This window comes from Corythoichthys intestinalis, chromosome 1 (genome assembly GCF_030265065.1).
Source record: "Corythoichthys intestinalis isolate RoL2023-P3 chromosome 1, ASM3026506v1, whole genome shotgun sequence".
Taxonomy (NCBI): Eukaryota; Metazoa; Chordata; class Actinopteri; order Syngnathiformes; family Syngnathidae; genus Corythoichthys; species Corythoichthys intestinalis.
The window spans coordinates 75,108,505-75,124,046 of record NC_080395.1 but is presented as its reverse complement, the minus strand read 5'-3'; the positions used below and the strand labels follow the sequence as shown (position 1 = coordinate 75,124,046).

The 15,542-nt window shown below is 40.9% G+C and overlaps 1 protein-coding gene across 1 annotated transcript in view; it reads left to right on the top strand.

Moving 5' to 3' along the window:
* LOC130918044 (transmembrane channel-like protein 3) overlaps window positions 1-2,792 on the top strand; it is a 114,788-nt gene extending 111,996 nt beyond the window's left edge. Inside the window, exon 22 of the mRNA XM_057839916.1 lies at window positions 1,520-2,792. Within this exon, the coding sequence (XP_057695899.1) occupies window positions 1,520-2,513 (994 nt within the window). The 3' untranslated portion in view covers window positions 2,514-2,792. The remainder of the gene's footprint in view (window positions 1-1,519) is intronic.
* The last annotated feature ends 12,750 nt before the right edge of the window (window positions 2,793-15,542 follow it).

Here is a 15,542-nt window from a genome sequence, read left to right as displayed (position 1 = left end):
CCAAACCGGACCCCCTCAACGCTTCGGCTGCGCCTAGAAATTCTGTCCATAAAAGTTATGAACAAAATCGGTGACAAAGGGCAGCCTTGGCGGAGTCCAACCCTCACTGGGAACGAATTCGACTTACTGCCGGCAATGCGGACCAGACTCTGACACCGGTCGTACAGGGACCGAACAGCCTTTACCAAGGGGCTCGGTACCCCGTACTCCCGGAGCACCCTCCACAGGATTCCCCTAGGCACACGGTCGAACGCCTTCTCCAAATCCACAAAACACATGTAGACTGGTTGGGTGAACTCCCATGCACCCTCGAGGACCCTGCTGAGGGTGTAGAGCTGGTCCACTGTTCCACGGCCGGGACGAAAACCACACTGCTCCTCCTGAATCCGAGAACCCCAATTAGGCCAAATTTCAAAATTGTCTGATATGCATATGTGATACATCATTGGAAAGCTTAAAATCTCAATTTTCTGGAGAAGAAAATTTTTAAACAGGAGGGCATATTTGAAAAAAAAAATAATTAAACAGCAAATCCCTAACTGGAGGTGAGAGCACGCAAGAGCATAATTAAAGAGGCCATGATTTTAACAAGATATAATCGCGTACATACCTCTTTTTGATCCAAAAACTCCATGTAGCATGTATCACCGAGTGTTAAGATACAGCTGTGAATGGCCACAGCTGGATTTTGGGGGGATTTTATGTGTGAAACATGGTAATATAACAAGGGTCGCGATGCAGAAATCACAGACATCAAGGAGTGGTCGAGATTTTCATTTTCATATATTTACCCTTTTAAACTTTTTTTTTGTTTTTTTTTTCCTTTGGATCAATTATTTATCATCTAAAATATTGGGGAAAATGCGACCTTAACGAAAAAAATACAGTTAAGTGATAGTTATGAGGTAGATAGCCGTGACTTTTTTACAGACGCTAATTTTTTCATGACGTAATTTGTTTAAAAGGTATATGCAAGTGAAAAACTTCTAAAGACTTTTTTTTTTTTAAGTAAATATTAGACGTCAATTAAAGATTCTAAGATCAAAATGACGGACATTTCGAATAATGAATACGATTATTTACCTTCTTTTTATGGCTAGGTTGAGACAAAAGTGGTTGCGCGCCATCTGTAAACAGGGGTTTCCTGGGTAAAACGGACAAATTAAAAATAGTTCGGGGACTTAATGCGCCATGAATCTGCTCTGGCAGCATATAGGCATATTGTTCTATCAAACACAACAGTTCTTTTGGCTTAAAATACAGCAGTTTATTTTATAGAGGGGTGCAAGAGCAGAAACTGCTTTTTCAGCCTTGTCTGTTTTTTTCCGCCATATATAAATAGATACATTTCTATGCATTTTCGGAGTTTGGGGATGTCCCTTTTTTTTCGTTGCCTTTACGGCTTTGGGCGGGAGGGGGGCGTCCTTTATTTCGTTTTCTGAAAAGTGGCAACCTTAATAATAGCAACAAAGAAAATTATATATGACTGATTCTTATGTGTTGTCCTTCCTCATACCAGGCATACATCATTTCTAGGAGGCCCAAGTGGTTCCTGCCGTTCTAAGTCTTACTACAAGAAGGCATACAACCACCCGGCTGGAAATTCTGACAACATTCACTCTGACCCCCTGTACAGGAAGTCTGTACACGCTATACATCCTGTTGAGCCAGCTGGGATCATTTCTGCAAAGAGCTACGGGGGTCGCCGTGGTCACGCAACCCGCTACGTGATTGTCAATGAACATGAACCTAGGAAGAAGCTGCTTCGCTCTGCCACTCGTATCCCGTGTCATTATTTAATGGAAGAGCCATCAGAGATTTTGGAGCTCTACCCATGCAACATCAAACGCCTTACCACTCGTACACCACACCACCAACAGCACCCGCACAGATCACACCTGTCCCAACAGAATCTCAACGAAGAGGAGGAGGAAAACGAGGGAAAACGGCGAAGAAGGCTGATGTTAGAGACGGCTCATCGACCCTGTTCTCTCTCTGACCTCCATCGGCCGGCGCAGTTCTACATCGGCGATCGAGTAGAGAGCCACGTGTCCGTTACTAAAGAGAGACACGGAGGTAGAGGGTGGTACAGAGATCAGGATGAAGATGACGATGAAGAAGGTGACCTCGGATGGAGCGGTTTGAATTCACACTCCCGGTCTCAGGACAGTTTAAGAGGAGCAGAGCCTCGACTGGTCCGAACCAGGCGCTATGCAAATTCTCCAGCAAGACAAGGTCAGTCCCCGACCAGGATCAGGCACACAGAAGCCCACGTAAAATCAAATTCAGGACCAAACTTAGAGCCCCCTCTGACTGAATCCGACTCTACCTCCCTGGCCTCAAGTAGTGATCAGCAGAACAGTGGTACAGACCAATATATTCAGGTCATCCACAACAAGGAGCGTTATCTCAAGTCTGATACAAGGCAAGTGAAACTACCCAAAAAGAGGTTTAAGCAAACCATAGATTTAAATTCCCTTGAGTCAAATGATCTGGTTTGCTCCAACGTATGATTGTCTGTATATTACTGAAATTTGAAAATGAGGAAATGAGCAAATATATTACATGAAGCAATTGATACATGGTTTTATTTTTTGCTAATGCGGTCTTCTAATATTAGCAATGCTTTCTTGTAATGTAACAATCTGTAATGACAATAAAAGCTAAATGTTTCGCTGAATTAGTGTTGGTATTCTGTAGAAACTAACTTCTGTCTGCACAGAGTTAAAGTGGAAAAAAATAACAGAAATTTTTCAGTTTTCTTCACATTGCTGATTTTAAACATTTTTGGGTTAGGGTTAATTTGAGATGGATCTTGCTGGAACAAGATTCGGCACCTCTTCCTTTTGGCCTCCCTGTGTTCCGGGACTTATTTGGGCAGATCCGGCACCTCTCGTGCATGGAAAATAATAGTAATAATATAAAAACGTTGGGGGGAAAGAAGGAGAGGAGTCGTTGATGGCTTCCTCAACTTTATTGTGGCAACAATAAGAAAACAATAAACAAAATAACTGCCGTCACATTCGACCGCGAACTTTTGCTTCTCGCCCGTCTCCCCCTCACTTCCTACTACTCACAGCTCTCACAGTCTCTTAAACGGACCGTGCGTATTGTCTTGTTTTGAGCTTTTTGTTGACAAAGGTATTGAACACACGACGTGCTGACAACTTTCTTTATTAACACATGGAGCTAACAGCACGAACACAGCTTGGGGCTGACGTTGGCACCCAGCCCAGGTCAGACACATGAATGAAAACTCACCATTTTTGAAAACTTAAGCTCGCATATGTCTCATGAACTGTCTTACCAATTTTGAGGAGGATCAGACTTACTCCTTATGGGCCAATGTCTCAGAAGTGCACCCTTTAACCCAATATAAATTTCACATCGAATCCAAAATACCCAATTTCCTGTTGGGTTTCGAACATGGGTGCAAGAGACTTTTTGGGGTTGTTTTGCACAAGGTATGGACTCACCAGATTTTGTAGCTCTATGGTGAAAAAACCTAATAAGAGAGGCCTTTTTGAAAAATTCAAGGGGGCGCCACTGAGACATTTTGTTACATTTTTTTCACAACGTTGGCAAATTATTGAAATTTACGCCAAGCCGCATGTATGTGGAAATTTTGGTGGGTTTTCGTGCATGTTCAGGCCTCCGAATTGGCCGTTTTCATTTGCAATGAAAAAAAAAAAAAACAATAATCCTTTGCATATCTAATAGGGTTCTCACACCAGAAGGGCCGCAAAAAAATTAAAAGCCTTATACAAGCATTATAATGAAGGCAACACATGGTGTATGTATCTATATTAGCCTACTATCACAATGACTAAGTTGGCTATAAATACAGTACATAATGAGCCTTCATGATTAAATGTTTATTTTCCTTGCAGAGCATTCTATAGAGAATGACACACCACGTGACTACTTGTTGTTGTCCGGTAATGCCTCAAGTTTAACGTCATTACAATATTAATGAATTATATTTAATTGCTCTGATAAAATTAAAGAAATGCAATTAAAAAAAATCCGGATTTTGATGTCATTTGTATTTTGAAGATTCGAGAAAAAAACCAACAACATAGAATGTGCATAACGTCCCCCTTATCTGGGCAACAAACATAGTGCAACAAACACACAGCCTGCATTTATAAAAAAATAAAACAGCACCCTTTTCAAAGGTAAAGTATATAATCGGAGTTCACGTACCTGTATAAAAGCGTTGGGTGTTCAATATCGATCACATCACGCGACTCATCACGGAGTATGATGCCCCTGAATTAATGTCCTTGATTTGCTAATTGGTGAAGTTGCCTGCCATTTTATGGCCTTTCCTTCACTGTCTTAGTGCGAGAGGTACAGTGGGGAGAACAAGTATTTGATACACTGCCAATGGGTTTTCCCATTGGCAGTGTATCAAATACACTGTATGTATTTGATTTTCTGTATTATCTCGGTTTTGTTTTTGAAGTCTGCAAATAGGTGTTCTGATATGTTGATGAATGACTTCTTTATTTACCAGTCACCATCTGAACGGTTTTACACGCTTTATGCATCCCGGGTTGCAACAAAACTTGCAGCAGTAGTGGAGTTTGGAGATACAATCCACTTTTTAAATCTATTTTTGCACTCCTCCAATTTCTCCAGAAGTAATGCAATCACACTTACTGGGTACTCGGCTTCAAAAGTAGTATGCCTTCCCTGCAAATGTCTTTGCACATTACTCCTTTTGTGATTTGACAACTTCTTGCTACAGAGCAAACATTCAGAAAATCCTTCCCCATTGGCAATGAATGCAATTGATTCGGCCCATGAAATGTTGAATCCGGTTTGTTTACAACAGCCGCCATGCTGAACCTCTATTTTTTACCGTCCAACCAAGTAGTGAGCTGAGGGGATTTGAGCACACAGAGTTGGCATGCCGGTAAGAGACTGCTTTGCTATCAATGACATTGGAATGAAACAACAAGGTTTTATGTACGTTGTATTTTTATGTTGTTGGCTCCGGTGTCGCCCAAAATGTGGGAGTAAAAAAAAAAAAAATCCCAGTTTTAATATTTTCAGATGATAAATTATTAGTTTTTCAACCGCTTTCCATGCTGGTGTGTTGAGTCGAGAGGCTCCCTCCCCCTGCCGTTGCTCTCCTTCTCACTCGTACCGTGTCATGCTGAATTTCTGCCTCAGGTTTGGACTCTAAAAAATAAAATTAAAATCTCACTCACTTCGTCCTCTGACACACGATAGACTTCCATACCTGTCAACCCGAGGCCGTTGGCAATCTTACAAATAGTAACGTATGTCCTTACAAATTGGTGACTAATCTTACAACGTTGTATATAGCGTGCAATAAGAAACAAAAATAAACTCAATATTTAACAAAATATGAATTTATTGGTAATACTGTAACATATACCCTGGTGCAATCAAAGAACAATCAATATCTTCAGTTACATCATGATTACTTAAATTTAACAGTGACATTTGTCACAATTGTATTTAGCAATTTCAATCATGTCTTTTGATGGCTGCACTTCAGCTCGCAATTCAGTTTGACTAGAAGGTAGTTCGTTAGTGTATCCAATTATAAATTAAAAATGTCAATTGATAAAATTAACTTACCGATGCAATCTTTGAGTCAGGGACCATTTCTTTTGCTAATTCTAGTCACTTTTCATTCTGCAGACGTCATCTTTATCACCAGTGTTGTTAAGCTTACTTTTAAAAAGGAATTAATTACAGTTACAAATTACTTCTCCAAAAAAGTAATTGAGGTAGTAACTCAGTTACCTGAATGTAAGAGTATTTAGTTACTTGGCAAAGTAACTGCTGTTAACTTTCATGTTTTTTTGTTGTTGTTGTTGTTGTTGTTGTTGAATTTTTTCCCAAAAATAAAAAATAAAAACAGTAAACTTTGCTATGTTTGGAAATCATTTAATGTTGTGAATCAACTGTTAAAGTTGTTAAAATTGCTCCCGTTTTTGCATTAGTTCACTTCTGTCTACTTTCGACATGTGAAAGTTTTAAAACTGTTTCATCATTTAAAGATAGATTCAAGCCAAGATTTTGCCGATTTAGGGAGTATTTTAGATAAAATGTTACTTCACTACGACAGAGCCTTTCTGAGAAATCTACTGCTTTAAAACGGCGGCTGTTTACGAACACCGCCGAGTCTGTCATTTCGCATGTAGTTCTATATGCATGTGATATCTAGGCGTAGATTGTAGGCTGTCGGCTACAGTCAGGAAATATTGGAGCCACCTAGCCTAGCATCACGTTTGCTACAGCGTCACAACACACACTCTTCTTCCTCCGTGTCTCTGACTTTTCTCGTGTCATTCGACTTTTCTCGTGTCATTGAACCAACGTAGTAATGCATAGTAACGCAAATTGTCTCGTTGCCGAAACGGTGACAAAATCCGAACGGAGAAAAAAAAAACGTAATGCACGAAAAACATACAGATTTTGAATGTACGGCATACACATTTAAAAATCAGAGCTAACTTGTACAAATTATGCCGAAACCATACAACTTGATAGGTATGGACTTCATAATTGTATTGACAGATCAATTCGGCCAGCCATTGTGCAACGCCATCAAGCCCATCCCACAATCCGCCTCAGTTATTCGCAGTCGGTCGCAGCAACACACACTGCGTTCTAACGCCAGATTTAGGATAAAAGTACGAAAGCTGTACCGCATGCAAACAGGAAGGATTGTCTCAGGAGTGATTTGTTCGAGGGTTCAAGGTAATTATTATATTTTTCGTACCATGCATTCATTCAGGCCCCCTATTAATGGCCCCGCGCCCCGTCAATACCATTATGAAGTCTATGGACACACTTTCAATTTCGTATTCCGACCGGTTGCACGATAGAGTCAACGAGTCTCGACTGCTGTTTTTCATTGAGTCATATGAACTATCCCGGAATCCTTGCCTTTGACTTATTGGTTTCTATTACGCAATGGCATATGGAGGTAAATTTGGCTTGATCCGAGGGGCGCGCCTCTACGATCCGAGAGCGTGCTGTTTTGACTCAATACGGGAAACCTCACCTGCCGGCCTGACTGCTGGCTATCGGGGTCCCACCCGAGTGCTGCAATTAAAGCTAAAAATGACAGACATTTGGAGTCATAACAATTTGGCGATGTGCAGATGATGATAAATGAGTCTTTTAATCTGCCGTTTAGCTCCTCCTGTCATTATAGCGCTCTGGTGCCTCCATCTGGATGATGACGTGGGCGGAGTAGCGATTTCAGAGGATTTATTATTCAGCCCAATAGAGGAGAAAGCATTTTTCAGCAAGTGTGGATCTTTCAAGTGATATTGTGGATCCAGAGGAAGCCTATGCAGCCATACAGTGGGGCAAATAAGTATTTAGTCAACTACTAATTGTGCAAGTTCTCCCACTTGAAAATATTAGAGAGGCCCGTAATTGTCAACATGGGTAAACCTCAACCATGAGAGACAGAATATGGAAAAAAAAAACAGAAAATCAGGAAACAGGAAATTAAGTATTTGGTCAATACCAAAAGTTCATCTCAATACTTTGTTATGTACCCTTTGTTGGCAATAACGGAGGCCAAACATTTTATGTAAGTCTTCACAAGGTTTTCACACACTGTTGCCGGTATTTTGGCCCATTCCTCCATGCAGATCGCCTCTAGAGCAATGATGTTTTGGGCTGTCGTTGGGCAACATGGACTTTCAACTCCCTCCACAGATTTTCTATGGGGTTGAAATCTGGAGACTGGCTAGGACACTCCAGGACCTTAAAATGCTTCTTACGAAGCCACTCCTTTGTTGCCACGGCTGTGTGTTTGGGATCATTGTAATGCTGAAAGACCCAGCCACGTCTCATCTTCAATGCCCTTGCTGATGGAAGGAGATTTTTAATCAAAATCTCTCGATACATGGCCCCATTCATTCTTTGCTTTACACAGATCAGTCGTCCTGGTCCCTTTGCAGAAAAACAGCCCCAAAGCATAATGTTTCCACCCCCATGCTTCACAGTGGGTATGGTGCAATTCAGTATTCTTTTTCCTCCAAAGACGAGAACCTGTATTTCTACCAAAAAAATCTATTTTGTTTTCATCTGACCATAACACATTCTCCAAGTCCTCTTCTGGATCATCCAAATGCTCTCTAGCGAACCCCAAACGGGCAGGGGGATACGTCTGGCAGTGCAGGATTTGAGTCCCTGACGGTGCATTGTGTTACTGATAGTAGCCTTTGTTACTGTGGTCCCAGCTCTCTGTAGGTCATTCACTAGGTCCCCCCTGTGGTTCTGGGATTTTTGCTCACCGTTCTTGTTATCATTTTGACGCAACAGGGTGAGGAGGGAGTTGAAAGTCCGTGTTGCCCAACGACAGCCCCAAAACATCACTGCTCTAGAGGAGATTGGCATGGAGGAATGGGCCAAAATACCAGCAACAGTGGGTGAAAAGCTTGTGAAGAGTTACAGAAAACGTTTGGCCTCTGTTATTGCCAACAAAGGGTACATAACAAAGTATTGAGATGAACTTTTGGTATTGACCAAATACTTATTTTCCACCATGATTTGCAAATGAATTCTTTAAAAATCAAACAATGTGATTTTCTGTTTTTTTTTCCCACATTCTGTCTCTCATGGTTGAGGTTTACCCATGTTGACAATTACAGGTCTCTCTAATATTTTCAAGTGGGAGAACTTGCACAATTAGGGGTAGACTAAATACTTATTTGCCCCACTGTATATGTTTGGGTCATATTTGGAGGAGGAGGAAGATTCAGAACGACAACAAACACGAAGCTGATGACTCGAGCATACTGTAAAATGTCATTATTGTTTTTCCTCTCTACTCCAATATTCCCACAGAATATTCTATGATCTAAGTATATTACCCCAATTGCTAAATAAATTTTATGGTCATGACAAATAACAGTCTTGTGCTAAATGGAATATGAAATACAAAAAAATGCATTTATTCAGGGCTAAATTACTGCATAATCGTAAAAACTGCCGACTTCTTAAACCTCCTGAACGGTATTTTATGCCACCGGCGTTAGTCCGACTCTTGTCATTTCCCAGCGGGGACTTGTAGACGGAAGAAAGAGTAAATAAAAGAGCAGCGTGAGGGCTAGGCTACATGCTAACCCGAACTGAGTGGCTCTTCCAAGTCTCTTCCTCACCTTTCAAACACAAATAATCACACAAAACTTATGTCACACACAGCCGCAAGGATGATTGTCTTTACCGATCGGCCAGCCGCTGGCAACAAGCAAGTTTCGGCTCGTCGTTCGACTGCTGTGGCCCTGGCAGGCAGGCAGTGCTCGTCCCCGAAAATGGCACATTCTTGGTGGACAAACCAGCTGACGTCGGAGTGCGAGGCTGCACGAGCCCAAGCTGAAGATAGCGATCTCTCGGCGGGAACACGAAGAGGGCTGAGAAAACAAAACAAAACTACAGTACTTAGCCACAGCATACTAACTTGACTAAATAAAATAAAACAGAACAACAAGTAATGACAAGACTAATAAAATACATTTCTCTATATGTGTATAAACCAAAATACAACAAGAGACACATAGCTGACATTAAAAGAAAGTAAACTTATAGAAATATGTGTAGAGCAGGAATAATACAATGCAACAGCATAAACGTTTCATCCAACTACTCATTCGCGCTCTGTGCCGCATTAAAAGTACTCCGGGCAAAGCGTCATGCTTAGAACTAACAAAATTAAACGATTCCTCAAGGCGGAGAAAATTTCTCGGTCAATTTTTAAAATCGAGTTACTCGAATTATTCGAGTAATCGTTTCAGCTCTATTATATTGTAGCATCTACAAGGACAACGCCAACTTGTTGATGATAATGTACACTCAACAGGAAAACAGTACATTATTTTCAATGAATTGTACCCACCTGGACGCTATGTACTGTATGTAAGAAAAAGTTGCCTGTGTGTTTAAGATGATGCTCACCATGCTAAATGTTTATGTATTGTAGTAACGCACCCCTTCATATCCTCGGTAATGGTAACGGCGTTGCAAAGATGGGAAAAGTAATTAATTAGATTACTCACTACTGAAAAAAATTACGCGATTTACACATTGTAAAAAAGTAACGTCAAATAAAATAAACTTACACAATTACAAAGACATACTTTGACTTCTACTGGAACGCGCAGGTCCAATGAGAGTGTCAAGTGAAGTTTGCTACGGCAGATTGGGTAGAGCCCCACAAGGGGGGAAGGTTGCCTTTGCATTGTCATTTCAAATGGACAATTCTTGTCGTGTCTGTGGTGTACATTTTGGCAGCCCTCAGGGACCCTTTAATAGCGTACCGCACGACTGCTATTTTTAGACCGTGATCCAATCCATTATATTACTGCTTGTTCTCCGGTAATCTTGTTCTAAAGAACATGCTGATCAAACACTGCTGCTATTGGACTTGTAGAAACGATTCTAGACATTACGACATATGAAGGATGTTTTCTTCATACGTTTCCCGAAACCAAACCTCGGAGGAAAAAATGTGAAGAATGGATCAACTTGCGCGGATGTCCAAAAGACCAGTTTAAGGCCAGCAAGGTGAAGCAATTCACATTTCATATATAGTAAACATTTTGTTGGGGGCCATGGTCCTACAGAGGACGAAGAGGTAAGCCATTTTGATATTTTTGCTTATTTTTTAGCGTCGCTTTTTGCCGTGCTGCTTCTGTCTGACACTGAATGACCTGGAAAAAAATTTAAATGGTATCTGACTGCCACTGTTGTCACCTTTTCTGTTGTAAAAAAACAACTTTAGTAAGGGGGGAGTGTAAATAAATTACAGAATTAAGATTTGTTATTAATGAAAACATTAATAGTGATCGTTGTCTGTCACTGAGTAGCATTTGCGATCGCTACACAAAAATAGCAACGTAAATTGCCCCCAAGAACGTTCAGAGACGTAAGATAACCAGAGGATATATTATATAAGAAATACAGGGCATATGGTGGTAAAGTATAGCTTGTTGAAACAGGAACACGTCATTGTCAGTGGTGTAAGGACAAAAGTGTGGATCAGGTCGGCTCTTTTTCAGCCCTCGACACTCAAGCCATCTTTTAAACTGAACATTTGTATGTTCTTCCACATCTTTACCAGTGAATTTGGCACCAGGGACATCATTTTCAGACAGAATTGGTAGGTTTAACTCAGTAAAAATCTTGTTCGTACACTATTTACATCAGGGGTGTCCAAACTTTTTGCAAAGGGGGCCAGATTTGGTGTGGTAAAAATGTGGGGGCCGACCTTGGCTGACATCCTTTACGTAGAACAATATACAGTGGGGAGAACAAGTATTTGATATTTGATACACTGCCGATTTTGCTGGTTTTCCCACTTGCAAGCCATGTAGAGGTCTGTAATTTGTATCATAAGTTCTCTTCAACTGTAAGGGACAGAATCTAATACAAAAATCCAGAAAATCACATTGTATAATTTTTAAATAATAAATTTGTATTTAACTGCATGAAATAAGTATTTGATAGATTACCAACTAGTAAATATTTCGGCTCTTAGTTCTTTTTTAAGAACCCCTCCTCTTCTCCACTCATTACCGGAAGTAACTGCACCTGTTTGAACTTGTTACCTGTATAAAAGACACCTGTTCACATGCTCAAACAAACAAACTCCAACCTCTCTACAATGGCCAAGACCAAAGAGCTGTGTAAGGACATCAGGGATAAAATAATAGACCTGCACAAGGCTGGGATGGGCTACAGGAAAATAAGCAAGCAGCTTCGTGAGAAGGTAACAACTGTTGGAGCGATTATTAGAAAATGGAAGAAGTTCAAGTTGACGGTCAATCTGCCTCGTTCTGGGGCTCCATGCAAGAACTCACCTCGTGGGGCATCACTGATCATGAGGAAGGTGAGGGATCAGCTCAGAACTACACGGCAGGACCTGGTCAATGACCTGAAGAGAGCTGGAACCACAGTCTCGAAGAAAACCATCAGAAACATATTACGCCGTCATGGATTAAAATCCAACAGCACACGCAAGGTCCCGCTGCTGAAGCCAGTGCACGTCCAGACACATCTGAAGTTTGCCACTGACCATCTGGATGATCCAGAGGAGCAATGGGAGAAGGTCATGTGGTCGGATGAGACCAAAATGGAACTTTTTGGTCTAAACTTGGCTCGTCGTGTTTGGAGGAAAAAAAAGGATGAGTACAACCCCAAGAACACCATCCCAACTGTGAAACATGGAGGAGGAAACATTATTTTTTGGGGCTGCTTCTCTGCCAAGGGTACAGGACGACTGCACCGTGTTGAGGGGAGGATGGATGGAGCTATGTATCGCTAGATCTTGGCTGACAACCTCAGTGAGAGCCCTGAAGATGGGTCGTGGCTGGGTCTTCCAGCATGACAACGACTCAAAGCACACAGCCAAGGCAACTAAAGAGTGGCTCCGTAAGAAGCATCTTAAGGTCCCGGTGTGGCCTAGCCAGTCACCAGATCTGAACCCGATAGAAAATCTATGGAGGGAGCCGAAGGTCCGTGTTGCCCGGCAGCAGCCCCGAAACCTGAAGGCTCTGGAGAAGATCTGCATGGAGGAGTGGGCCAAAATCTCTGCTGCAGTGTGTGCAAACCTTGTCAAGGACTACAGAAAACGTTTTGGTATCTGCAAAAGCAAACAAAGGTTTCTATATTAACTATTAAGTTCGATTTTTGTGATGTATCAAATACTTATTTCATGCAATTAAATACAAATTTATTATTTAAAAATCATACAACGTGATTTTCTGGGTTTTTGTATTAGATTCCGCCCCTCACAGTTGAAGAAAACTTATGATACAAATTACAGACCTCCACATGCTTTGCAAGTGGGAAAACCAGCAAAATCGGCAGTGTATCAAATACTTGTTCTCCCCACTGTATTTAAGCAAATTTTTGCAAGCCATTCTGTGTGTCACATTTGCTTCATTATTTTTTTTAATTAATAATTTCAACAATCTCACAACTAGCCTTCGTGGCGTTGTCTTTCGACTCCCGGGCTCTTGAAAAATACTGCTGCTGTGAAATTAAACTAGCTTCAAGTTACTTCAATTTCTCGCTGTGTATCTTCCCTGTAATCTTGTCGTACATGTCAACGTGTCTTGTTCGGTAATATCGCCTCACATTGAACTCTTTAAAAACAGTGACTGTCTCTTTGCAAATGAGGCAGACACAGTTGCGTATTTTAGTGAAGAAATAGTCCAATTTCCACCTATCCTTGAAGCGTCGGCCATCGCAGTCAACTTTCTTTTTTTTGTACATTGTCGCCATTTTAGAAAATTGGAAGTAAAGGGTCACACGGGGTAATGTTGCTTGGAGGGCTGCTGCCTTTTAGGTGGTAAATGAGGAGCAGCATTTAGTGTGTAAGCTACTTCATATGCTGGTAGCAATACTGCTGACAATTTTTTTAAGTCTGTCCAGGCGTTATTGATTTTATGACAGAGGCTGGGGGCCGGATGAAATTTGACCCCCGGGCCGGACTTTGGACATGTCTGATTTACATGCATCTAGTATCAGGGACAAACACAAGTTTGACCGCCCCAAGCAACAGTTGCTAACGTCATGAATATTAATGAGTGGAAGTGACGTGTAGCGTGTGGTACGCTATTAGGCTCGAGCGTTTACGTCACAGCAGCACGGGATCATGCGAGATTTGCGACAACGCAGCCATTTCGGAAGCACGTCTGCATCACGGGACATTTAAACTTAACGGCAAATACAATTCAACTACAATTTGCGTAAACAAACGAAATTAACTTACCGGAGTGGAAGTGCATAGAGCAAACTCTGTGTGTAACTGGAGAATCAAACGTTATGCCCTTCCTTCTGATCGAGGCCACCCATGCCATTCTTCAACGTTTGGTAAGTTCAGATATGATCTTTCCCTCGCCTTTTCTCCATGTAGGGATCTGAAAGAAACTCAATGGTGTTCCGTCGAGCTGTACATTCTCCTTTCTATTCGATCGGTTGTTGTAATTCTTTACCGCACAATAATTTCTAACCATTTTTAAAGAGCGACCTGTGTTGAAATGCCTCACTGTTTATGTTTCCCGCTTCCAAAATGGCGATAGCGGCGGAAACCTCGCGAGTGCCACGTCATACGCTCGAGCCTAATTGGCCATGGCCACAAGCGACTGCCTGGCTTGCCAGTCCACTTGACCCGCCTCTGCCTGTGTGTCTTTGACGTGGAGCTTCTCTCTCCCGCACTGTCATCAAGAGTACAGGATTCAAATGCGCAAATCTTTTTAAATGAACTTTTGCTCAATATTTTCACGTGTTTGTTATATGACTTAAAAACACAATCATCAAATCTGGATTAGGGTTTACTTCTTTAACAGAGTGCATTTATGAAACAAATAAAATCTTAATATTTATTCTTTTACCTATTCTTTTATCTATTGTTCTCCTCCACTTATAATATTGTTGTGTAGGTATAATGACAGTAGGTTCATATACGATTTCCAAAAGTCAGTTTTCAGTATGCCTACCACAACTGGGCGCTTATGCAGTGTACATAAATGAGTAGTATACATAGGTGGAGTTTGACTGTCGAGGCAGGGGGGGCACAACATGTTTAGGGTGACCAAACGTCCTCTTTTGCCCGGACAAGTCCTACTTTCACGTAGTGTCCTCGTGGTCCGGGCGGGTTTTATAAATTCATAAAAAATTTTCGCGGGACCAGTTTGAAGAGAATCCCTCCGACCGCTGGGTGGCAGCAGTTGACATGGCTCCTACGAGAATGGAGGGAAGTAGTAGTTCTTCTTGTTTTTGTTGGCAGTTTACCCCTATCATGAGGCATTACCGCCATCTACTGGGTTGATGATTTGGCCACAATGCCTGAAGTTTTTTTTTTTTTTTTAATGATAAATACGTATATAATGGCAACTGTTGACTTCTGTCGGAGCTTTGACTGTAAAATCCCGTTTGGTGTCGCATCGGCGCGCTGCCGATGATTGTAAACTTTTATAGCAAAGTTTGATTTTTGCCTCAGCTAGCTATCAGTAAGCTAAACCACGCTAGGCATTATGGGAAACGTAGTTTTGAACTGCTACGTTTGGAAACATGCTGATTGAATAGTTTGTCAGTTTATTTCGGTTTTTGTTTGTGTGCAATCTAGAACATTGAATGAGAACAATTGAATGGGAATAACAATTTGTCAAGGACAATTGTCGTGATAGTAATTTATAAAAATGTTTAGTTGGCGCATAGCCTACTGTGTGTATGTGTATTGACTGTACTATATTTCTATGGGTCTGCATTATATATATATATATATATATATATAAATACATATATACATACATATATATATATATATACATACATACATACATACATACATACATACACACACACATATATATATATATATATATATATATATATATATATATATATATATATATATATATATATATATATATTTTTTTTTTTTTTTTTTAAAGTCATTATTTATTTTTTTTTCAAGCTGCATTTTCCCATCCAGAGTGAGGGGGCACACTTTAAATATATTAAAGTGATAT